General features: G+C 38.5%; 1 protein-coding gene across 4 annotated transcripts in view; it reads right to left on the reverse strand.

Moving 5' to 3' along the window:
- The window catches only part of ASTN1 (astrotactin 1), a 494,085-nt gene that overhangs the window by 111,173 nt on the left and 357,218 nt on the right, over positions 1–25,694 (reverse strand). For all 4 annotated transcript variants that reach the window (XM_074222108.1, XM_074222107.1, XM_074222106.1 and 1 more), the window contains exons 10-11: positions 8,552–8,689; positions 7,273–7,423 (exon numbers count right to left, since the gene is read on the reverse strand). In XM_074222108.1, the coding sequence (XP_074078209.1) occupies positions 7,273–7,423; positions 8,552–8,689 (289 nt within the window). The remainder of the gene's footprint in view (positions 1–7,272; positions 7,424–8,551; positions 8,690–25,694) is intronic.

Below are 25,694 nucleotides of genomic sequence, written 5' to 3' on the forward strand. Positions count from 1 at the left end.
TTAGGAAGTTTGCTTAAAATAATTGCTAGGATTACCTGAAGCTCTAACATTCATTGTTAAGAAATTTCCCTTAATGAAAGCATCCTATTGCCTAAGGTACAAAGGGGAATGTGTCAGATTTAGAGTTAGTTTTGTATCTCACCTCTGCCATTTTTAATACCTGGCTAATATTAGGTGGATCACCCAAATATTCCTCAACCTGGTCCTCAGTTTCCTCATTTTATTTTATTTTGGGGTTTTTTTTGCAAGGCAAAATGGGGTTAAGTGGCTTGCCCAAGGCCACACAGCTGGGTAATTATTAAGTGTCTGAGACTGGATTTGAACCCAGGTACTCCTGACTCCAAGGCCGGTGCTTTATCCACTATCCCACCTAGTTTCCTCATTTTAATGGATAACAATGGACTAGATGAATTCCAAGGATATTTGAGTGCTAAATTTATGATCCTATAAATCAGGGTTTCATTAAATTATGCATCTCATTTTATTTTAGCCAAAAAAAGCCTTGTTGTTGTTTCTCTCTACGGGATCTCTCAAAATCTATATTTCTCTCTGCGAAGAAGTTTCAATCCTAATAAAGCTTCCCTCTTTCCTCCAAGGACTTTAAGTCAGAGTGGAAGAACCTAGGAGAAATATTGCCTCTAGGCCTAGGGGATTTGTTGTTCAGTTTATCCCAATTCATAAAGACTTTTAAAGTATTTCTTTGGGTATGTGATGACCTCATCCATTTTTTGTGGCTATATTAAAAATGAACAGGCTATTTTAGACTGGGACAATGGTTACTCTCCAAGCCTACTTCACATAGTCCATGTCTACTAATCTGAGAAATCCTAGTATAGATATAATCTGGTTGATGAGAGATGGAGGAATGGTGGAAAATCTCTGTACCTGCTAATGTGATTGAGTAACACCACCCACCTTCCCTTATGCTCTGCATCAAGCATAGCTGATAAATGAGCATTCTATTTCAGTGACCCCTAAAACACACAAGGTTAATTGTCTTTCATGGACTGCTCATGGCTTCTTGGCTTAATTCTCATCTAATGCATATTTGTGTTAATGAGATTAAACTTGCTTTCCCCACTCAACTCAAATCATTCCCCCATTCTCCTGTACCTCCCCCCACTCTATTCCCTATTTCTGCAAGCAGTGTTCTATTGCTTAATTAGCCAGAAACCTAAATAAGTCTTTGCACATCCATGGTGCACCAGTCTCTGCTCCTGTCTATCCCAGACTGAGATGGATGCTCTGGTGACAGATGAAGGAGACAGAGAAGCAAGTTTAGCCAGTGCCCTTGGGAATAAAGTGGTCTGTTTGGCTTTGCTTCCATTATCTTATTTTGACTGGGAAAAATGAACAGTGACTCACCAAAATAGTACCTTGCATCCCTACTGGGTGACGAAACAAGTCTCTTTCAACTAGTCAAAAGAAACCCTCTTCTCTTCACAGCTTTCTGATAAAACTGGTCATGTAGGTCTTTTTAGAATTTCATTTCCCCTTCCCACTCCCACATATTCCCTAGAGAAACAATATTTGGAGTTAAACTTAAATAAAAGCTACTTTAGTATCCTTTCATACAATTTTCTCATAAAAATTCCAACCCATGCAATATTGTTTTCTGCTTACTCTTCTATAGTAACAGGCATGGGGTAAACTAACATAATGGCTATTGCCAGTGGCAGACAGCCTAGGCCAACCAACAGTGCATTGAGTCAGAGACTCAGTTTCAATTGTCGGTTTGTTCTTTACTACCTTCATGACATTGAAAAACCTCCTTGATTTCTCTTTGGGCCTCAGTTTCCATAACAATTATATCAAGTTTCTTTTAACTCTAAATCCAAAATTCTCATGCAAATCCTCATGTGTTGACCCCAAAATTCACCCATAAAAGGGCACCCTGCATCCCTAATGCATCTCTTTTAACAGGTCAAAAGGATAGGGGAATTATGTACCTCTATGTAACAGAAATTTAAATGAGACAAATAGGTTGAGGAAGGGTAAATATGAGAGAATAGAATGGTTAAGCAAGGAGTGTCAATGAGTAATCCCCAAATCTCTGGTTAGAGCTTGATAATTTTCTATTATGTGTTATTTTTTTTATTTTATTAGGGTTTTTTTGCAAGGCAATGGGGTTAAGTGGCTTGCCCAAGGCCACACGGCTAGGTAATTATTAAGTGTCTGAGACCAGATTTGAACCCAGGTACTCCTGACTCCAGGGCCGGTGCTTTATCCACTATGCCACCTAGCCGCCCCCTATTATGTGTTATTTTGTAATTACAAAGAAATTCTTATGTTTCATCTCATTTGAGACTCATAAGCATATCTCATATGTAAGATAATACATATACTACCATTTCCATTTATAGATGAGGACACTGAAATTCAGATTTTTGAACCTGTCTAGGGTCACACATAGTAAAACTTTGAGTTCTGTCTCAGATAGACCAATTCATCTAGTTTTCTTCCTTGGTTGCAGAATATGATCTTAACCTCAGACAAACATTCAAACTACATAGTCTGGCTTACAGTAGAAAGTTAGTAAGAATGTGTATTTGAAGAAGTAAACATCCCTACCACTGGCAAAAGAATTCTCAAAGGCAATATCCTATGGATGATTGATCAGTTGTTATCATCATTTTTGAATAATAAGAACAGAGTTGTAGTTAAACTATTTTCATAGTAAATAAAATAGATCTTTGGCAATCAATGGAAAGCTGGGTGGATACTTGTGACATTGTAGGTGTTTTTGTTCTGGTATAAATTGGACTAGATGGCTTAACTCTGAAGTCCTTTTCTTTATTATTGAATTTTGTGATTTTATCTAGGTGGAAGTAAGACACAGTCCATTCTTCTCTTTATCTCCCCCAGTGCTCAAACCATCTGAATGCTCTGCCAAAGAAGCTTCCAGCTGTCTGTGCAAGGTTTGATTTGGAGGGCAGGGCAATTATGCTTTGCACAGGTCTTTGCCTTTCACGGGTATTTGTTTTCATCCTCCAGAGAATATATAAACAACAGGGCAATTAACTGGATAGCAATTAACCCTGTGGGAGTCCATGCAGAGCCAAAAAAGATGTGTCCTGCCTCCTTAGAAATACAGATGAAAGCTGAACTGATAATGGGGACAAAACAGAAATCCAACCCTATTGGTTTATAGTGAGCTCTACTGGGAAAACATACCTGATCAGAGTTTTCTGGGATTCCTTTTCTCTCTTGCTAATTAATAAAATCTCCATTTCCTGAGGTTACCTTCACACAGCTCTTTTCTTTAAGGGAAGGGCAGCAGCAGTGTTGATTCTCAGAATTTGGGGAGGAAAGAACAGGTCATCTCTTATCTACAAATTCTTGGTGGAAGACAGATGTGTCTAGTAGCCACCACAACCACAGATACAGACAATTGGGCTAACTTTTTTTCTTTTGACCCAAACTTCATGTAGAGAAATTGACTTTCTCTTAAGAGAAATATATATGTAGAGTCATAAGATCATAGATTCAAAAGCTGAAGGGATCTTCAAATTGAATCTGCTTCCTCCGTTTTACAGATGAGGAAACTGCCTGCCTCACTCAGTGAAGTGACTTGCCCAGGATCTTTCCCCCAATCAATCTCTATCTCTCTCTCTCTCTCTCTCTCTCTCTCTCTCTCTCTCTCTCTCTCTCTCCTCTCTGCTCCTCTCCTCTCCTCTCCCTCATCTTCTCTCACTCATTCACTCATTCCAAGTCCAGTCATCACACCACAATAGCCCCATAATGCAGTAGACTGTAGTGCAAAGCTCATTAGACTGAAAATAAGAGAATCTGGGTTTGAATCTTGGTTATGTTATTTAACTTATAAATCATGTAATCTTCCTGGGTCTCAGTTTCTTTATCAGTTATATAAAGGGAATTTGACTATATATGTATAAAGCCACTTCCTGCACTAAACTTATGAATTAAGCTTTGCTTTTCCCCTGCCCCTCACCAATTGATTTAACTATTAGTCAAATGTATGAATTGTAGGGGCAGCTAGGTGGCATAGTGAATAGAGCACTGATCTTGGAGTCAGGAGGACCTAAGTTTAAATCTAGTTTCAGACACTTAATAATTACCTAGATGTGTAATCTTGGACAAGTCACAACCCAAATGTCTTATTAAAACAAAAAAAAATGTATGAATTGAATAAGTCTAAGTAGCACTGTATCTCATCTATCTCAGACAGATATCTCTCTGTGCATGTCTGCCTTTCACAATAGCACCAAAGATCTCTCGGGAAAGGTTGAAGCTCCCACCTATTTCTTAACTCTACTCCCCCCCCCCCCCCAATTCTATCTCAGATCAAGCCTTCAGGGAAAGCTGAGTGATCACCTGTTTGGCATATTGCAGAAGGGATGTATGCTTCAGTTTGACCATATGAACTCTGGGATTTCTCCATATATTTGGATTCTATGTGTCTCAACTTGCTGATTTGCAAAATGAAACAAAACGTCAACTGGCCCAACTACCCACGTTTCTTACTCAGGATTCATGAGACTGGTTGTTACAAAGTGGTATGAGAATACATGAGAATACATTCATATTATGATTTGACTTTCTTCTGGGGGACAGATTCTAAAAGACAATGACCCTATTACTAGTGAATATTCATCTGTGTGATTCTTGCCTGTCCCAGTCTCACACAAGATGTTGGACAGAGGTATTTGGCAAGCAAATCATCTTGAAGGGTAGGGCAGGGGGCAGAGGTGTAGGGGAGAGAATCAGAAAGTAAACATGTCTTTGAAGTCTGTGTGTGTGTGTGTTGTGTGTGTGTGTGTTTGTGTGTGTGTGTGTGTGTGTGTGTGTGTGTGTGTGTGTGTGTACAGGCACACACCTGTATGTTGGCATATGGCAAATTGCAAAGAGAATTTAAAGTTTAGATGGAAAAAACTCTCTCTCTATCTCTTCCTCTTTTTCTCCATCTCTACCTCTTTCTTTCTTTTCTTTTCTTCTCTCCATCTCTCTTCATGCCTCTCTTTCTCTCCCCTCTGTTTATCATTTCTCTCCCTTTCTTTCCTCTCTCTCCCTATTTCCTTCTTTTCCTCCTTTATGCCTTCCTTCCTTCTTTCCTTCTTTTTTCTTTTTTTCTTTCCTTTCTACTTCCTCTCCTTCCCTCTTATTCCTTCTTTCCTTCTCTCCTTTCTCCATCAATCTGTCTTCTTTTCCCTCCTCTTCCTCTCTTTTCTTTCTTCATTTCCTCCCTCCTTTCTTTTCTGTCTAGTCTCTTTTCCTTTCTCTCTCTCTCTCTCTCTCTCTCTCTCTCTCGCTCTCGCTCTCGCTCTCGCTCTCACTCTCGCTCTTGCTCTCATTCTCCCTTTCTCGCTCTTGCTCTCCCTTTCTCACTCTCCCTCCCTTTGTAAAAGACCAAGCTCCTAACAGTCACAATATTCCCAACAGAAACTAAGTAGGTTCTGATGGCTCTTCTTCAGATCCAGGTAGACATTCACTTTCAACAGAAAGCTGCTCCCTGTGTGGATCAAGAGAAGGGAAGTTTGAGCGAAAAGGACTCAGAAGGAGCACAGCTTGGAGCTAAAGTTCAGAACTACTTTGCTAACAAGCAATCTGAGGATGAGAAGCAGGTGGGAGAGGGAAGAGAGCTTCCAAGTCATAGCTCTGGTGCTGGAAGGATTCATCAAGGCCATCATGCCTAACTCTCTCATTTTACAGATAAGGGCATTGAAAACCAGAGCTGAAGGTTACAAAGCCAACAAGTGGCAGAACCGAGATGTCTTCTCCAGGTTACATATTATAAACTTCATATTTGCTTCTCTCATTTACCTTTCCTTCATTCTTTGGGCATGAATTCCCAGCACCTAGCACAGTGTTATGCCATTGTTCCCTTTGAAGAAAATTGCCAATTCTTCATTGAGAATTCATTGAGGTAATTCCACCCCATTTCCCCCCTGAACCTCCCTCTTCTAAGTGACAAAAACATTTTTAATATTCTCTGCTTCCCAACCAACTCTTCTTGGTAGTTTCAGATTATTGAGGGGTTGCCAAGGGTATCCTAACAGAATGATCAGGTAGGGGAGTGTTCATTTATGAAAGATCTGTAGTTGAAATTGCAAGGGTTTTACAAGCTTGGGTCCTGACAAAGCCTTAAAAGGTCATTTCTCATGACCCTCTTGAGAAGCAGGGAGAGACCATGTTAAACTGATTCCAAGTATGCTGTGGTTCTTTACCCAGATACTCTAGCCCATTCTGAACTCTTCTTTCCTTGAACTTATTGGCTTACTGCCTATGCCACAGAGTAAGCACCAAAAGAATGAATGGAAAAAAAGAGTTTATTAATAATTTACTATGTGGTGAGGCTAGGTGGCACAGTGGATAGAGCACCAGTCCTGGAGTCAGGAGTACCTGAGTTCAAATGCAACCTCAGACACTTAATAATTACCTAGTTGTGTGGCCTTGGGCAAGTCACTTAACCCCATTGCCTTGCAAAACAAAACAAAACAAAACAAAAGAAATCAAAGAGTCTAGATCCAAATACAGAAGGAGGGCAAGGTACTTTATTCAAAGAGTATCATGGTGGAAAGGCTCTCAAGTTGAGTCACTGTCACTGGCCAGATATATGACTTTGGAAAACTTGCTTAGTTTTAGTTGACCTCTGTCTCTATTTGTAAAATAAAGAATGAATACTCTCTAATTCCTTTTTGACTCTATTCTATTATCCTATATTCTTGTACTGGGTTACAGTGATAGGTCTCCCCCCCCCCCACCAAATACGTTGCAACCTCTTCGAAGACAAAGACTGAATATTAAAATTATTATTATTTTTCCCAAAGAACATAGTTATAGAACATCATATGTTCTACTCAATAAACACTTCATAATTAACTGATTGATAAATGGAAAGGCAATGGATGAAGTTGTTTCATTTCTTAGCTATTGAGATTGTGCCAACCAAATAACCATTTGTTTAGCAACTACTATAAGTTAGTCACTATATTAGATGATGTGCTCCAAGTGAAAAACTGAGTCACTTTTTTAACTTAAAGAAACATATTCTATTGCTAATGAATCTATTTTGTGGACAAACTGATAGTCGAAGCCCCCCCAAAAAAACCTGTTCATATCTCATTGCTCATTTTTTTTATTCACAGCAAACTACTGATTAAATATTCAATTTCTTTCTTATCCTGTTATTCCCCTTCTTTCTCTCATCTCTAGACCTTCCAAAGGCATTTCTAGGTTTTTCATGGTTATTCTCTGACCTTTTACCAAAAACCCCTTTTCACTAAGAAACAAATCTGAGGGAAACTAACATACCACACAACCAGTGGAGTCCAATTTGCGATCTGAGATACATCGGAAATTCTTGCTACAGCCCCCATTGTCCTTGGTGCAGTCCCTCACGGGTCCAAATGAATCCAAGAGAACTTCCAAGCTGTCAAAGGAGGATGAGGTCATCAGCTCTTCTCTGTGGGAAGAGGTAGGTAGAGAGTCATGGTAAAAAAAAAAGAATCAATGTCATTTACACTTTTTGATTACAAAAACTTGGATATGGTCTATCTCATTTGATACTATGAGTTAGTGGATATATTAATGAATGGTTTTGATTTTGTGGATAAAGAAAATAAAGTTCTTAGTTATTAAATGCCATACCCATAGCTGGTTAGAATTCAGAGTGACCTTTTTCTACTGTTAGCAACTGAGTTGTGCCATTTTATATCTCTCTCTACAAATTAAATAAACAAATTAATTAATTAATGAATAAACAAAATAGATATATAGATGAAGAGATATATAAATTTTAGAAATCATCCCATTGTCTCATATCAATTATTATATTACTGGTATTAAAAAAAAGATTATAAGAACAATACCACTCTGTTGCATCTTGCTCATGTGTATCATGAGTTTCTGTTGAATTTCAAGTAATTTTTACTTCAATTCCTAAGGTTTATGAATTGTATACACAACATATTCATAATATATGCATATAAAAACAGCATATATATGCATGAATAGAATTATATATGTATATGTATGTATGTATATATGTACTTATGTATGAATAAATATGGAGAGATTAAATGCCTTGTTATAGGTCTTGCACAGTTACTATAAGACTAAATATGCCTTCTCTTCCAGATCATCTGATTCTAGGGTCATTGTTCATTACCAATATAGCAAATATAACATGGAGCCAATAAGTATCATTCTATTTGGCCTTCTAAAGATTTCGTGTGTTGTATTTATACATGTATGAGTGAGAGACAGAAACAGACAGACAAACTGATAGACAGAGAGCTAGCAAAAGCATATATTCCTCACAGCCTCCATTCCATCCCTTAAACGCTCCCCCACCAACTCATACGCACAAGCCACAGAATATCTTTGCATACCAACCCATCGTGTGGATTTTCTAATAGGTATTATTGCTTCCTAGTAAAGTATCACTGAACATCTCATAAGGGAAGCACCTACAGAACAGGTCCCCATCCTTTCTTTTCCAGCCTTCCATTTTGTCTCCCAGAATTGAGGCCATATAATTTCATGTCAATTCTTCATGATTCATATCACATCTCCTTGAACCCAAACCCACCTGACCTCTACTGCATCCTCCATCACAGTCATGTCTGTCTTGCACTTAGCTGAAGGGTTGATGGCCAGCTCTGCAGGTGGAATCACAAAACTCTTGCTTAGAGGCAGCCACATTCCCTCTCCTAGAGTATAGGTAAACCTGAAGAAGTACAGAGTAATGGAGTAGTTAGTGGTCATTCCAGCTTATCTAATGTTGATAAAATATAGGATAAATATTTTTTCTATTCCTCTTAAAGTTACACTTTTTCAGGTATTGCTATATGACACATGAACTATCTGAAGAAGAGGGAGAAATTACCAAATTTAGCTCACCTAACCCCTTGGCATAGAAATGATTAAAATACTCATGTCTTAAAAATAATTTAGAATGGCCTTGTAAAATGAAAAACCGAAAACTGTGGGTCAAGATACCTACATTTGAATTCTAGTTTAGACATTATCTGTGATTTTTGGCAAATCATTTTACCTCTCTAGGACTCAGTTTGCCATATGTTAAAATGAGAGAGGATTAAATATTTTCTTAGTTCCCTCATAGTTTTAAACATGTGAATTTTGTAGGTCACAATGAGATGACCCTTTAAATTTAAGATGACACCTTCAACCCGGATCTTCTTCTCTAAAACAAATCTGAGGAGAGATTTATAATCATGTTGAAAAGAGCTTCAACATATGCCATTTATCCCAACCTGTGAGGCAATGGCAATAGCAATACATGCAAGTCACTTAACTCTTGTTTACCTCAGTTTCCTCATTTATAAAACAAGCTGGAGAAGGAATGGCAAGTCATTCTAGAATTTTTTTCCAAGAAAACCCAAATGGGGTCACAGTGAGTAAGACAAAACTGAAATAACAACAACAAATAGTATTCACTATTCATGCATATATAATCTATTTCAGTGCATTTACATGTACATTATCCATCCATGTCATATATGTTCATTCTAGTTTCTCAATGAATCTGTAATTCCCCCATCCATTCCATACCATTGTGTGCAAATCTTATCCTTATCCTCCTATAGGTATACCACTAGAAGCCTGCTCAACACCCTAGGGACCTTCCTCGACATAGCTAGGACATCAATGGAGCAAGTAATTTATCCATTTGTTAACCCTTGCTCTCAGTCTGTGACTTTCTCACTTTCTTTTTTAGTTGTAATTATTTGATGACAGTCTCTATACTACTTCTCCTACATCAGTCTTTAGTTATTAGCAGAGAATAGCAAAATCATAGGTCTCAGGATATAATAGGACTCAAGGTCCAATGAATCCAATCCCTACATTTTATAGATGGGGAGTCAGGCCCATGAAGGTGAAGTGATTTATCAAGCCATTAATCAGTACAGCCAGGATTTGAACCAAGGTCTTTTGATTATAGAACCAGATCTCTTTCCATCATTTCATACTGCCTCTTTCAAGATCTTCTCTGAGGCTCTCTATTACCTTTATGGTGACCCTTAACTTGAGCACCACTGAGACTATCATGTCCTATGGCTTCTAATGCCATACATAATTATGTATCAATGTTACTTCAATACACCAAGGAAAAATACACATGATTTAATCAGTGTAAATATAACCTTCACCAATGGCAGCCACTATTTTTACCTTTCTTCATAACCCCAGTGCTTAGGACAGTTTTTGGCCAAAAATATGAGTTTAATAAATAATTGTTGACTGAATGAATGACAATGCAGATGATCACCATTCATGCCTGAATTGAAAATCTCAAGAGTTATTATGCTAATGGTCAAAGCAGTAGTCTCTTTAAACTTAGCTTGGCTGGCCCTAAAATGGCAGATATATAACATACTCCAAGGACTGTGCTCTAAACTTTTCTTTTCTGGTTGGATTTGCCAGAGTTTATGCATCATTAGCTCAGCCTCCAAAAACCCAAGGTTCTCAATCCCAGGAAGAGACTCTGGAGCTGAATTATTATGAAAAATGTATCTGTTTGCGGAAGTTAATATATTAAAGGCCACGATATATAGTTAAGCCGATCTTCTCTGGAGGGTTTCATGAAAGATTTAGATGATCACTAGTTGGACATGTCACCTGCATGATTTTTTTTTTTGAATACAGGTTCAATTAGATGAAATGGAAGAGCTCCTTTCCAACTTTTAAATGACAGGAGTCCATGGTTTCACTGTAAGGGTAGCTAAGGGGTGTGGTAGATAAGAGTGTTGGCCCTGGAATTAGGAAAACCTGATTTCAAATGTGGATTCAGACACTTACTAGCTGTGTGACCCTGAACAAGTCACTTAACCCTATTTGCCTCAGTTTTTGTTATCTAAAAAATGAGTTGGAAAAGGAAATGGCAAGCCACTCTAGTTCCTTTGCCAAGAAAACTCAAATGGGGTCACAGTGGGTCAGCCAAGACCTAAATAACTTAACAGCAACTGGTTTCACTATATAACAACTAGCAGAGAAATAGAGACTGTTAAACACAAACCCCAATGCTGTTCTGAGCATTGTAAGAGCAAGAAATTAAACCCTTCCATTTTGAAATTTGCAACTGTTAAGGTCCCTGAAATTATATGCTACATCCTACCCTGTCTTGTTAACATTACAAAAGGGTCCTCCAGCTTGCTTCCAAGAGATAAACAATTCTGTCCTGATTTGTGGTATTTTACAAGTAGATGTTAAATCAGAAGCAATGGCACAGAATACTCCTGAGAATGTATACAACCTTTTGGATCAGGATTGTTACTCAGAATTTTTAGAAATGCACAGGCTTAGCCTGCTGATCTGAGAATTCTTTTTTGCTGTTGCATGAAATATTATCATAAACAAGTAACCCTTAATAGATATGAGTGTAAGCCCAATGCAGAGAAAGGTTCATTCTCTCTCTCTCTCTCTCTCTCTCTCTCTCTGACTTTCTCTCTCCCCTTTCCTCCCTCTACTCTGTCTCTCTGTCTATCTCTTTCTGTCTCTGTCTCTAATTCTCTGACTTTCTCCCCCTTCCTCCCTCTTCTCTGTCTATGTCTCTCTGTTTTTCCCTTTCTCCTTTGGTTTCTCCCTTTCTCTTTTATCTTTCTGACTCTCTCTCTCTCTCTCTCTCTCTCTCTCTCTCTCTCTCTCTCTCCTTCCCCACTTCTCCCCTTCCTTTCTCTCTGTCTCCCTTTTTATCAGCAGGTTGTATCTAATATCTCTAAGAAATAGCTCCACTAGGTTGCATATATGCTTACCCTTCCCCCTACCTCCTAGAAGTTTGACTATAACAGGAAGGTGATTTGTGTTGGTGGCAGGATTACCCACACTGCTAACATTTTGAATCTTTGTTATTTACCATGTGTGTGTGTGCACTTTAAGTTTACTAAAGGACCCAACCAGGTTGTGCTGAAGTCAGTTTAACCAACTTTCAAGAGCCAAGTGTTAAATTTTCAAAGTGAGCATGTATGCTTTGAAAATCAGCAAACACAACAAATGAAGTCTGAATTTCCTATTTTATTTATTGTCTAGACTTAAGAAAGTGATGGAGAAAATATTGATGCTTCAGAATAAACTTCAAAATATCTCATGCATTCATTTTGTTCTTCAGTAAACCAATTGCTGAACCTTTACCAGCAAATCCCTGGGTCCAACCCAGTAGGGCTTCTTGTCCTGTGAAATGGGAAGTGAAAAGACTAAAAAAACAGGGAGATTCTTTGAATGAAAGAGAAAAGAATAAGGAAAATAGTCTAGTATTTAGAGCATTGCTTCTGGGGTTAAAGGACCTTCATTCAAATTCTGCTTTGATGCTTACCATTTATTTGCATGATGTTCCCTAAATCCCTTCATCAACCAGGGTCCCAATTTGCTCATCTGTGAAATGAGGAGGGGTGTAATAAATGACCTCTGAGTTGCCTTCTAGATTTATGTTCTTAAAGCAGACCCAGTTTTGTTTTTCTCAACTATTAACCTTTGCTAATAATTTTCTCTATAGGGTTCTTTCAGCAGTTTTCCCCCATATCTCTAAGATGAGGGTAAAAGGAAATAAAAGAACCAATCAACATTTCAAGAAAGATCTTAAGGAAACTGTGAGAGATTATTTGTTTATTTATCTACTCATTTCAGTTCAAGGTAGTTCAAAAGCTTCATGCTCATAGTCAAAAATAGTGTGAGGGATAAAAGCCCAGCGTGGGTGGGATATCATAGGGCTGCTGGCAGCCGGGCCTCTCTTTCCAACTTAAGGTAAAGAGAAGAACAATGAAAGGACACGTACGATTAAAGAAAACCCAGCTCTGGTATATTTTCTATGCTAGTCACAAAATATCATTTGTGAATCCCTTTCAATTTCCTCCTGAAATCTCTCTCCTCTCCCCTCCCACTTGCTTTTCTGCCCAGGGAGCTGAGGCAGGCTAACTGATAGTGGGTCTGCAATCAAACAGCAGCTTTATCAATAATACCAGTCAAATAACTGCAGCAAGGACCTGGTACTCCTTGTGAGTTTGAATGTTGTAGCAGGGGTACCACTACGTTTGCCTGCTGACTGAGATGGAGCCTTCTTCCCTAGACAAAGCAACTGTTAGGGGACAATGTCAAAGCCAGCTCATCCGCAGGGGGGGGGCCATGCTAGAGAAGAAGACCAGCCATCTGAGAAGCTGGACCCCATCCAGGACCCCAGGAATGCTCCCTCTGACCTTTAGGCCTCCTGCCACCTTCAAGATGCAATTTAGAGACACAGTCACTCCCTGCACTGAGGGAGGCACCTTCATTCGGTTCCTGGGAGGTAGGACACTGCTGTGTGTGGCCAGCTAGGCAGCAGGATTTTCACCAGCTGTACCTCATCAACAGGAGCAGTGGAAAGGATAAACTACTATCTTTCTCTACAAGAACACAGCTGGCTAAATAAAAGGATTATCACCCCTTCCAAACACTGACCCTCCTTTCTTCTGACAAAGATTAGGCAGATCACTGTAATTAAGTGAACCCTCAATTCTCTGAAGACCTTTGACTAAAGATGCAGGTGGGCATGTGAGTTGAATGAGACTAGAGTCAGGAAGTTGAAGAAAAAAAAAAAAAAGAACAGATTCTGTCAGACTAACTGCCTAGGCGAGAAAGGGAGAATTGGATAATAGATCAAATGAGATAATATATGTAAAATGCTTTGCAAACTTTAAAGTTCTGTTTAAATTCTGTTATTGTTATCATGCATAATGATAACAAGCAGACTCAGAGTCGGGAAGACTTGGGTTTAAATCCTGACTCTGCTTCATACATACTGTGCGACCCTCGACAAGGCACGTTAACCTCATAGTGCTAGACAACTCACTAATAATGTTGTTGATGATGATTGGTAGGTGGGATTTTACTTTATTTACTTTACTTTATTTAATGTTTTAAGATTTGCCAAAAAATTTGCACATGAAATCGCAGGCAATCCTCACAATAAGCCTGGATGGTAAATGCTTTTATTATTCTCATTTTATAAATGAGGAAACTGAGATTGAGAAAGTTGTTTTCCAGAGTTACAAAGTTTTGTCTGGAGCAGCATAAAAACATATCTTTCTGACTCAAATCGAGAAATCTTTGGTGTGCTACATTATAAGTTATAGAAAAGATGCCAACATGCATTAGTAAAGGGAAATTCCCTTATCTAGAAATTCTTTATACCAATGTCACAAGTTCAGTCTTTAGGGGACTAACTATGCAACTATATTACTGGTAACAGATGGACAAGAATAACTGTTAAATTTCAGACTGTGAACTCTGCATAAGATGATATGTTCATGAAAAACCATGACATTGTGTGAGGCATGGAAAAATCAGTATACAGGAGGACAATTTGTAAGTTTTCTCATCTGTACACGAGAAGAGTTTGACTAGATAACCTCTAGTAGAAAATTCTTTCCTCTGGTACTCTATGACTTAAAAAAAATAGAGGATCTACAAATGAATTAGGTGGTTGAGGATCAAGGTGATAGACTTTTGTGAGAAGAGCTGACCATTTTACAGTCTACAAAAATGAACTCTAGAACAGATTTTTTTCTCCCTTTCTCCACCCCCCCCCCTTTTAGCAAGTCTTTTCTATTGGGACTTTCAGACTAAAGATTAAAAAAAATGACAATTGCCAAGAAAAGCACCAAGTCTTAGGTATGTCTAAGTGACCATAGTGGGAAATCTATGGACATTGGGTCCCTGGCTGTCTTTAGCCTCTCTGCTTCCATTCCTGAGCACAGATCAGAGACTAGGGTTCATGAGAATGATCTCTCTATGCAAATTTTAAAATTCCTAAGAAATCAAGACTTGCAGAGACCCAGCTTCAAACACCAGTCTCATAAAGGAAGACGGTTCTTCACTGGCAGTTCTTTAGAGAAGAAATAGACTGATCACTAAAGGATGGTCCCTCAAAGTCTAATGCTGCCATGCAAATGGGAAAAACTCTAGACTATGTCAAGACTGCTATTGCATTACCTTGGACAGTATGAATCTAAAATGACTGGGAACTGTCCATCAGTCAGTGTCTCTTGGGCTGTTTGAATGCTTTACACTTCTTTGCTCATGGGTTTCTAAGAATTCTTTATGTCCTATTCATTTTCAGTATTGGAGGAAATAAAGGTGGAACCATACTTAATAACTATGGGCCTGGAAAAACCTAGATAGGAGCCATATATATATAAACTCTATAAAGGAGAATTTTTGGAAGTTTCTGGGGTAGGGAACATGAATTAAAGATAAATAATTGCTCCTCTTTAGAGTTATTCCCTTAGCATCCCACCCAGATTCACAAGACCTCAGTATTACATAAGTTATAAATCTAATCTCTCCAATTAAATTATAAAATGCCTTTAGTCAGAAACTGTATTACCGAATCTTCATGTTCCCATGTCTAGGACATGGTGTCCTTGATCATAATGGATCTTCTACCATAATTAGGCCAACATTTATGAAGCATCTCTTATACAATAGGCACTATGTCAGGCATTGGGGAAAAATAGGTTTAAAAAAAAACCCTCACAGGGCAGCTAGGTGGTGCAATGGATAGAGCACAGGACCTGAATTCAAATCCATCTTCAGACATTTAATAATTACCTAGCTGTATGAACTTGGGCAAGTCACTTAACCCTATTGCCTTGCAAAAAAACCCTTAAAATTAATAAAAATTGCTGCATTTAATTGAGTACACATAGATTTTGTCTATTTTACACTTTCCAACTTAAATCCTTCTTCATTGTATTTACAAGTTTCCAAGAAAAAATATGCTTATATAGATGCATAATTTATGTATCTTTCTAGCTAACTATCTAGCTAGTTACTCTTAAGTGCACTCTGTCTCTAAGGAATCACCAATAATTATTCAATTTTATTCTTTTCTCCAGAAATTTAAATCTCCCTCTAATCACCATCCTCTCAACCAGATCGCTATTCCTTAACCTGAATTTCTCTTCTGAAGCTCCGATCTTTACATAGTAAGAGTGAAGAAAGTAACTAAATGTACTTCCAAGGTCTTCTTTGGTTTCTTGTCTTGGATGTCACAATCTCTGGTGATACTTACTTTTCACCATATCATTTGAGATCTCACCATATGCATCATCAAAAGTAGACTGAAGTCATGCTGAATTAGTCTTGGAAGGTTGATTGACACAACTTGGACACATGCCCTACATCCATGTTTTCCTTTAATAGGGAACTATTAACATAATCACAGCTCAAGCCAATCTTCCTCTGGCCATCGCTGAATGGCTTTCTTATCTGTGGTCCATATTGTCACATCTTGGAGGTTAAGGAATGACCTGTATTTATCTTGGAGGATTCAGCTTCCATCTATCTTACAGCATGAACCTCATATCTGTTACTTCGCTCCATAGTTACTGAACACAGGAAATCAATGGTCCCCTTTCCTTTTTCTCTCTCCCATATTCTTCTACCCTCCATTTCTTTGATATAAGTCAGGATCCCTTTTAGCCCTTTCAGATCATATCACTTTGTTGTTTTTACTTTAATGTCTTTCATTTTTCATAAGACTGGATCTCCTCACCTCCCCAGGCTAGAAGTATAGAGCCTAATCACTGGCCCATTCCCATTTCTGATTATGGGCATGGAGACTTTGACTAACTTTATTTCTTAGCTAAATCAGTTGGTTTCCCCTTAAGCAACCTGATGACTCCCCATTCTAAGATTCATCATATTTATGCTAAACAGTGTAGACACTCATTTGGCACAGCCATAAAGTCCATTATGGGAGATTTGAATTTCTGGAGAAATGAATAAAATTTAAGAATTAGGGGCAGTTAGGTGGCACAGTGCACAAAGCACCAGTCCTGGAGTCAGGAGGACCTGAGTTCAAATCCAGCCTCAGACACTTAATAATTACCTAGCTGTGTGGCCTTGGGCAAGTCACTTAACCCCATTGCCTTGAAAAAAACAAAAAAAATTAAGAATTATTGGTCCTTAGAAATAGAGTGCACTCAGCATATAGCTAAATAGATAGAGAGAAAGACAGATACTTGTACATGAGCATATTTTTTCTTGGAGTCTTCTGATCTTCTAGTTTCAGCCTCCCTAGTAGCTAAGATTATAGATGTGTGCCAACTGGCTCAAGAATCTCCTTTTTAAAGTAAACATTTCTTATCCTTGCCTGGTGTAGTGGAAAGAGCATTGGCTTTGGAAGCTGGGTAGCTGGTTTCAAATCCTATCTCATTTACTTACTATTTCTGTAGCCTTGGGCAAGTCACAGCCTCTCTGAACCTCAAGTTTTTCAAAATGAAACGAGAGAGTGTCCTCCAAGGTCCCTTACTCCTCTAAAGCTACTTGACAACACATACTGTTTCATTTGTTTTTTTTTTTTTTTCTGTTTGCCCCTGGTTCTTAGCACACAGAATAAGGACTGAATCCTTAGTTTGACTGGTCTATGAAACTTGCTCTACCAGTGCAGACTATTGCCTTCTTTTCATCTTATAGCCTTAGCAAGATTCATAGAGCACTGAGGATGAAGTGACTTTTCCACAGTGCCAGAGCAGGTAGGGATCAGAGGCAGAACTTGAACCCACTTCTTTCTGTCGTCAAGATCATCTCTATTTCCTACTCCATGTTATCTTTGCTGCTGGACAGAGTAATCACTTAAACATTTCTTCCTTTCCTCCCTTCCTCTCTCCCTCCCTCCCTCCCTCCCTTCCTCTCTCCCTTCCTTCCTTGCTTCCTTCCTTCCTCCCTCCTACCCTTCCTCCCTTCCTTCCTCTCTCTCTTTTCCTCTCTTCCTTTCCTTACAATCTGGAAAACAAAGGAAATCTTTGGGTCCTTTTATCTCTCCATCTAGATTAGCCTCCTAACACTGGGTGTACAGATTGTAGTGACTTAACCAAGGTTAAAAGATAGACACTATAGATTCTATAAAGAGAAATACTAAATTATTTTTTTGCCTCATATGCCTATTAGCATAAAGCACTTGGGTCCCCAGTCACTTTTATTTTTCATTTTTTTGTTCACAGCTGTGATGGGCAATTCTCTTGGTGAACTGCCTTCTAGCCACACATTTTCAGATCACTAGATGCTCCACTGCTGGGGGCTTCACAGAAAGGCTTTAGTTACTGATCTCAGTCTTGCTGCCTTTTCTCCTGAGATAAGGCTAGCTTATTCAACTGACTTTGCTTGGCAATTAAAAGTTCCTGACAAAAGCCCAATGCAAACAACAGTTGCTGTAGAGGAGAAGTTATCTGGCTGAATGCAATTACCAACCACTTCACACCTTCCTCCTCTTCTATCCTCCCCATGATCAGTTGTTGGAAGCCTTTCCCTACATCCTTGCTTCTCTTCTTGTCCTCGTTTCCCATTCCCACTAAGGGTAGGAAATAGTGACTTAAACAGCAGCTGGAGGGATTTGGAATAGAAAATACAGGGAAATTATTTTAATAGGAAAATTCTTTGAAGTCTATGCTAGGATAGAAGAGTTTGGAGCCAAGGGAGGTGGAAAAAGATTGAAGGAGCTGGGGATGTCTTCAGAAGGGAGACTAGGAGGGGATGAGGGAGGAATGAAAGCTGTCTTCAAGTATTTAAGAGGCTGTCATGTGGAAGGGAGATTAGCTTTGTCTTTTTTTGGCCCCAGAAGGCAGGTTCAGGAGCAATGGGTAGAAGGAACCAAAGAGGCAAAATGAGACATGATGTAAGGAAAATCTTCTGAACACTTAGAGCAAAATACAAATAGAAAAGGTTGAAAATAATGGTCCCTCCCCTGCACTAGAGAACTTTAAGCAAAACCTTGATCTCTTGTCTATTTAATAGGAGAGGGGAATGGTAACTGGTATGACTGAATTAGTGGTCTCAATCATTCCTTCGAACTTTGAGATTCAGAGTTCTGAATCAATTGATGGTAATGAATACTGCCCAAGAGAGCTCTGGTAAAGTCCTGTCTGAAGAAGGGATGATTGCAGGTAGGTAGTACTTGGAATCATGAAGATCTGAGTTTAAATTCTTTCTCAAACATCTGATAGCTCTGTAACCCTGAGTAAGTCACAATCCCTCTCAGTCTCAATTCCCTCTTTTGTAAAAATGGGGAAAGTAATCAGTTAGCTTACAGGATCTGAGTATGAAATGAGTCACAGATAAAAAGCACTTTTGTGAATTTCCAAGTTCTATCACAATGCCAGTTATTAACATTGCTCCAATGTCTTTTCAAGTTGATTCTATAGCTATGACAATGAAATTCTGGGATATCCCTTTTGGTTGCGCAACCTTCCCAATGGCCCCAAATAACAAGTAAGAGAAAACAATTGTGGAAAATCTGTGTTCTCTGAAAAGTCATCTGTTTCTTTTCTAACAAATTTGGCAAGATCCTCTTTAGAAATATCACAAGAAAGAAGTTGTGGGAGACCCTGGAATGCCTTTCCAAGCTAAACCTTCTGTTCTACCTGCCAGAAAACATTATTGTTGTGGGTTTTTGCAGCCTCTCTCAGAGCCCTTGCACATGGCTTTTCAATACTTCTTCCAAAACACTGGAGCTCTTTGCTCAAAGGCAAGCACTTACCAGAGAATTCAGCACACATATAAACACACACACACATAAACACACACACACACACACACACACACACACACACACACACACACACAAACACATCTATCTCCAATCATGACCTCATGTGGAACAGAATTTATGGAAATCAATAATTCATGGTCTGACAACCCTCCTCTCTCCATTCCCAATTCCTCATTCTCTTTTACTCCATTCTTCAATGCATTGCCAGGTCCTTTCTATTCTACCTTTGCAACACCTCTCATATATGTTCCCTTCTCTCCTTAGACACTTCCACTACATAGTACTGACCTTTTTTATCTCATCCCTAGACTGCTGAAATAGTCCTGTAGTTGGTCTTTATGCCTCCAGTCTTCTTGTTTCCCTTTATTCTATCCTCTACAGTTGTCAAAATGATCTTCCTAAAGCACTAATCTGATCATGCCGCTCCTCCCCCGACATTTAACTGACTCTATTCTCTGCCTATTATTTACTTGGTAAAATATAAACACCCCCCCACCCCCTGCTTGACTTTCAGAGTCCTTCATAACTTAGTCTCTCCCTACTTTTTTGCACTTTCTACTCTTTACTCTCCCTCTTAACTTCCAGGGACTTTGACTTTCCTTTCTGCATCTTATATAAAACATTTGATCTCCACACTCTGAATTTTCCTTGGCTATCCCCTATGCTTGCAATTTTCTCCTTCCTCATGGCTGCTTCCTGGCTTCCTTGGTTTCTTTCAAGTCCTAGATAAAACCCCAGAAGAAGCTTTTTTTTGATCCTTCTTAATGCTAGTGGCTTTCCTCTGAGATTATCTCCAATTTATTGTCTCTCTGATTTTTTTCCTCAGTCTCTGTCTCCCTTTCTCTCTCCTTCTCTACCTCCCTCCTCTTCCCCCCTCTTTTTCTCTATCTCTCCTTTTCTTTGTCTTCAGACTTCCCTCCCCCTTTATCCTACCCATACACACTTGTATATAATGCAACATAGTTTATATATATAATTTTTGCATGTTGTCTTCTCCATTGTACTTAAGTTCCTTGACTAGTTTTACTTTTTTTTTTTTAATATCCTCACCACTTAGTAGAGAGGGCACAATTGGTGCTATGTAAGTGTTTATTGATGTGATTTGATTTTCCCATGATGATTGCTAGGGACATAGATAGGATCCTTCTAAAGCTGATTTTTTTAGCCTTTCATGTCAGGAACTACTTTTGCAATTGTTGAAGACTGAGCTAGATATGGCATTGATCCTGGAGTCATAGATACTCAACTGTTGTATGACTCTGGACAAGTCAATTAATCCTGTTTGCCTTAGTTTTCTCATCTGAAAAAGGAACTGGAAAAATACTGTAGTATCTTTGCTTTAAAAAAACTCAAATGGAGTCACAAAGAGTTGAAGACTAAAATGACTCCAATAATGACATGGATGACTTTTTAAAGGATATTTTAAATACATTACATAGGATTACAAAGGAAAGCAAAGATTAGTATAATTTAAGATGTATTTTTTCACCCTACCAAATCCCTCTGAAATCTATCTACTGACTCTATAAACACCAGGTTAAGAACCTCAGTTTTAAAGCAAGGTAGTGAGCCTGGGTGAGTTTGGACATTCCCAAGAGCTGACCTTGACTATAAGAAGAGTTTAATGTGCAAAAATTCAGTTTAGGATCCTGGCCCAGAGGTGGGGGGAGGTTGTTTGCTGGTATAGCAAATCCTTTGGATAAAGGATGAAATTGTCCCAGTTTTTACAGGGTCTTTGGGACTAGAAATGATCAAGTCAGGTTAAAATTTCCAGGATGGGACTTCTCTGAAATCACAGCTAATCTTCTCAGCCTCTTCCTACTTCAGACCCAGGAGAGGATAATTAAAATGAAAGGGTTTGAGGTCAAACAACCAAAATTGTTAGAATAACTTCCAGACATTGATATCTCAATTAGGAGCCATGGACAACAACACTGTAAAAGAACCTCTCCTCTTTACACAAGTTCTTCAAACCAGTCCTGGGGCAGTCCTATTAAGAAAGGACAGTTTTTATGCCCAAAGGGCAACAAAAATGAGCAAACCCTTTGATCCAGCAATACCACTACTGGGTCTATACCCTGAAGAGATGATGAAAAAAGGGTAAAAACATCACTTGTACAAAAATATTCATAGCAGTCCTGTTTGTGGTGGCAAAGAATTGGAAATCAAATAAATGTCTTTCAATTGGGGAATGGCTTAGCAAACTGTGGTATATGTATGTCACGGAACACTATTGCTCTATTAGAAACCAGGAGGGATGGGAATTCAGGGAAGCCTGGAAGGATTTACGTGAACTGATGCTGAGTGAGATGAGCAGAACCAGAAAAACACTGCACACACTATCAGCAACATTGGGGTGATATTCAATCTTGATAGACTTGCTTGTTCCATCAGTGCAACAACCAGGGACAATTTGGGGCTGTCTGCAATAGAGAATAGCATCTGTATCCAGATAAAGAACCATGGAGTTTGAACACAGTCCTTCAAGGACTATTCCTTTTAATTTAGAAAAAAAACTGATATCTTATCTGATCTTGTTATCTCTTATACTTTTTGTTTCTTCCTTAAGGATGTGATTTCTCTCTCATCACCCTCAATTTGGATCAATGTACAAAATAAAGACTGACAGATTGCTTTCCATGGGGGGGGGGGGTGAGGGGAGGGAAGTAAGGTTGGGAGAAAAATTGTAAAACTCAAATAAAATCTTCAAAAATAAAAAAAAAGATTATAAAAAGGACAGTTTTGTGTGATGGAAAATGTTATCCACATCCAAAGAAAGAATATGGAATCTGAATAAAGATCAAAGCATATATACTATTTTCACTTTGTTTAAATTTGCTTTTTCTTTCTAAAGGTTTTCCCCTTTTGTTCTGATTCTTTTTTTTTTTACAATGTGACTAATATGGAAGTGTGTTTAACATGACTGTACATGTAAAACCTATATGAGATTGCCTGATGTCTTGGGAGGGGATAGGAAGGGAGGGAAGGAGAAAAATTTGGAACTCAAAATCTTATAAAAATTAATATTGAAAACTATTTTACATGTAATAAAAAATAAATACTATAAGTGAGGGGAAGAATAACTTAAAAAATTAAGAAAGAGTAGTTTGACCTGAACTATCACCAAAGTAGACAAAGGAAAATTCAAGGCTCCTGAATTGATACTATGAATCAGTCCTGGAGCCATGGGCAACATTTATGAGTGAATTTATGTCGCAAAGGCAGGGACTACCTCAAGGAACAGGAAGAGCTGTGGGTTGAGAGCCCACAGAGATTGAAAATTACAGATTAAGGCAGGAAAAAAATGCCTAGAGTTGATGGGTCTTGGTAGACTGGGGGGAGGTCAGGCAGAAGCAGACCAACTTATTAAAAGAGAGTCTCCAAGAAGTGACTTTTCTGAAAAAATTTAAGTGAACTCCAGTCCTATGGGAGTTCAAGGCCAATCATTGTTTCCTTCCAAGACTGCAAGCTTGTTGATGCCCCAGGGTTGTTTAATTATTCATCAGGTCAGAACTTCTGTACCTTTTCCCTCTCTCAAACAGATTGGAAAGCAAAGAAATAGGAAAAAGCAAGGCAAGTTATAGAGAGGCAAAAAGATGGAACAGAAGAGGAAAACAGTTGGAGAAGAACAATTTGTATAAAGTGGAAATTGTAAGGAATTTGAGTCCAAGAAAGAGTTATTTGTACAAAACTAGCATGTGCAAGAGGTCCCATGAAATAGTAGCCTTTCCCTTCAAGTATTTTATATTCTACTTGGGGTGGGGGGATAGAGGATAGATATACATAAATATAGGGTAACTAGGCAAAATTTAAACTTTAACAACTATGAGGATCAGAAGGATTCCTGAAGCAGTCACTGGTTCAGCAGACACAGTACTAGATGAGTTTAAATCTGACCTCAGACACTTACTAGTTTTGCAACCTTGGACAAGTTGATTAACCTCTACTGCTTCGATTTCTTCAACTTTTAAATGGTGATAACAACACCTAATTCCAAGGATGTTGTGAGAGTTAAATGAGATTTTTGTAAAAATGCTTAGCAAAGTACCTATGCTCAATAAATGCTTATCCGCCCCCCCCCCAGGAGGAGGTATCTTTGGGGTGTTTCCAAGAATAATTAAGTGGTAGAAATGAAGAGAACACATGTCATCCATGGAGTGCAAGAATGTATATGGCAAATAAGAGTTATGGAATGGATGATAATCCAATTTGGCTAGAGCACAGAGTGTATGAGGAAAAGTAGATCAGAATTATGCTGTAAAGGTACATTATAGCAGGTCTGAGATCTAAGAATAACTTATATTTTAATCCTCGAAATAACAGGGAGACTCAGAAGGTTTATAAACAAAGAAAAAACATGGTGAAGTCTCAGTCTCAGGAAGATTGATTTGGTAAGCCATGCATCTGTGGAGGATGGATTGGAGAAGAACCGAGAGTGGAAGTGGGGAAAGAAGAATCAGGTTATTAAAAGAGTTTGGTTGGGGCGGCTAGGTGGTGCAGTGGATAAAGGACCAGTACCTGGGTTCAAATCCAGTCTCAGACACTTAATAATTACCAACTGTGTGGCCTTAGTCAAGCCACTTAACCCCATTTGCCTTACAAAAAAAAAACCTAAAAAAAAAAGAGTTTGGTTGAAAAAATAATGACAATCTGAACTAGTTTGTTATCTGTGCAAATTAGACCAGAATTTATGTGTTTAGCTGTGGTAGGTGAAGAACAGGGAAGGTTACTAGGAGGATTCCAGACATCCTGTCAGCAATTATGAAAGTGGGGGCAGCTAGGTGACTCAGTGGATAGAGCACTGACTCTGGAGTCAGGAGTCAGGAGAACTTGAGTTCAAATCTAGTCTCAGATACTTAATAATTACCCAGCCGTGTGACCTTGGGCAAGCCACTTAACCCTATTGCCTTGCCAAAAGAAATAATAAGCAGAAATTATGAAAGTTTAGAGGAAGAGAAGTTTTAGGGACAAGGATTTGTTGTTGAATAACTTTTTTCAGTTATATATGACTCTTTGTGATCCGCACTGTGGGAGCTTTCTTAGAAAAGACATTGGGATGATTTGCCACTTTCTTCTCCAGTTCATTTTGCAGAAGGGGTCCTGGGACAAAAAGGGTTAAGTGACTTGCCCAGGAAGCATCTGAAGGTAGTTTTGAACTGAGCTGAGCTATTTCTAACTCCAGGACTAGCATTCTATCCACTGTACCATCTACCTGCCCTAAGAGGAAGATAGCATGTTCTATTTAAGATATGTTGAGTTTGAGATACTGATAGAATATTCAGAAGTCAGGCAGCAGTATGAGACAGGAGTCTTGGCAAAGGGTTAAGAATGAATATATATCTTTTTTATATTTTATATGTAGATACAAACTGTCAACAATTTTAAAAATGTGATAAGACTTTTGAAATAACCTTTATATGTGTTTATATGCACACATGTAGTGTCAATAGGCAATCACACAACCATACTTTCGTGAAAATCAGGTTCCCTTTAATAGCCTTTTATAATATATTGGTCCCTTTATGTGTTTTAAAGTGAAAACACATGTTTGGCATAGTTTCATGTATACAAGTATGAAAATTAAGCTATGATATCATATGGGATCACCCAAATGGAATATAATAAGAAAAGACGAGAGTCTAGGACAGAGACTTAAGGGGTCACTCAGAATTAGGGTGTGTATGGATAATGAATCAGTACAGGAATCTGAAAAGGAGGCCTCATATAATTGGGATCGATATCTGAAGAAAGTAGATCCACAAAAGCCAAAGGAGAATGAGTGATTGACAGAGTTAAAAAACTGAAGGGAGGTAAACAGAACCAAAGAATGAGAAAAGGTTATTGAGTTGGTCAGTAAAGAGATAATTGACTGTTAATTGGTAACTTTGAAAAAAATTTTCAAAAGAATACAGGATCAGAAGCTAGACCATCAAGGATTGAGGAGTAAGTGGTTAGGAAACAAAACCTTATCTTTAGAGGACTTGAGAAACTTGCCAATGAAAAGGCAGAATTCTAGGGCAATAATGTGGGGGGACAGCAGGGTGAAATTAACTCCATGTTAAGTATGTAGGAGACCTATGCATGCTAATAGTACAAAACAGGAACCGAACTGGACCCATAGATAAGGCAAGATGGAAGAGAATCAAGGGCAAAAGCAACGGGTTTGGTCTTGAGGAGAGGGGTTACTTCTTCC

This window comes from Macrotis lagotis, chromosome 2 (genome assembly GCF_037893015.1).
Source record: "Macrotis lagotis isolate mMagLag1 chromosome 2, bilby.v1.9.chrom.fasta, whole genome shotgun sequence".
Classification (NCBI taxonomy): Eukaryota; Metazoa; Chordata; class Mammalia; order Peramelemorphia; family Peramelidae; genus Macrotis; species Macrotis lagotis.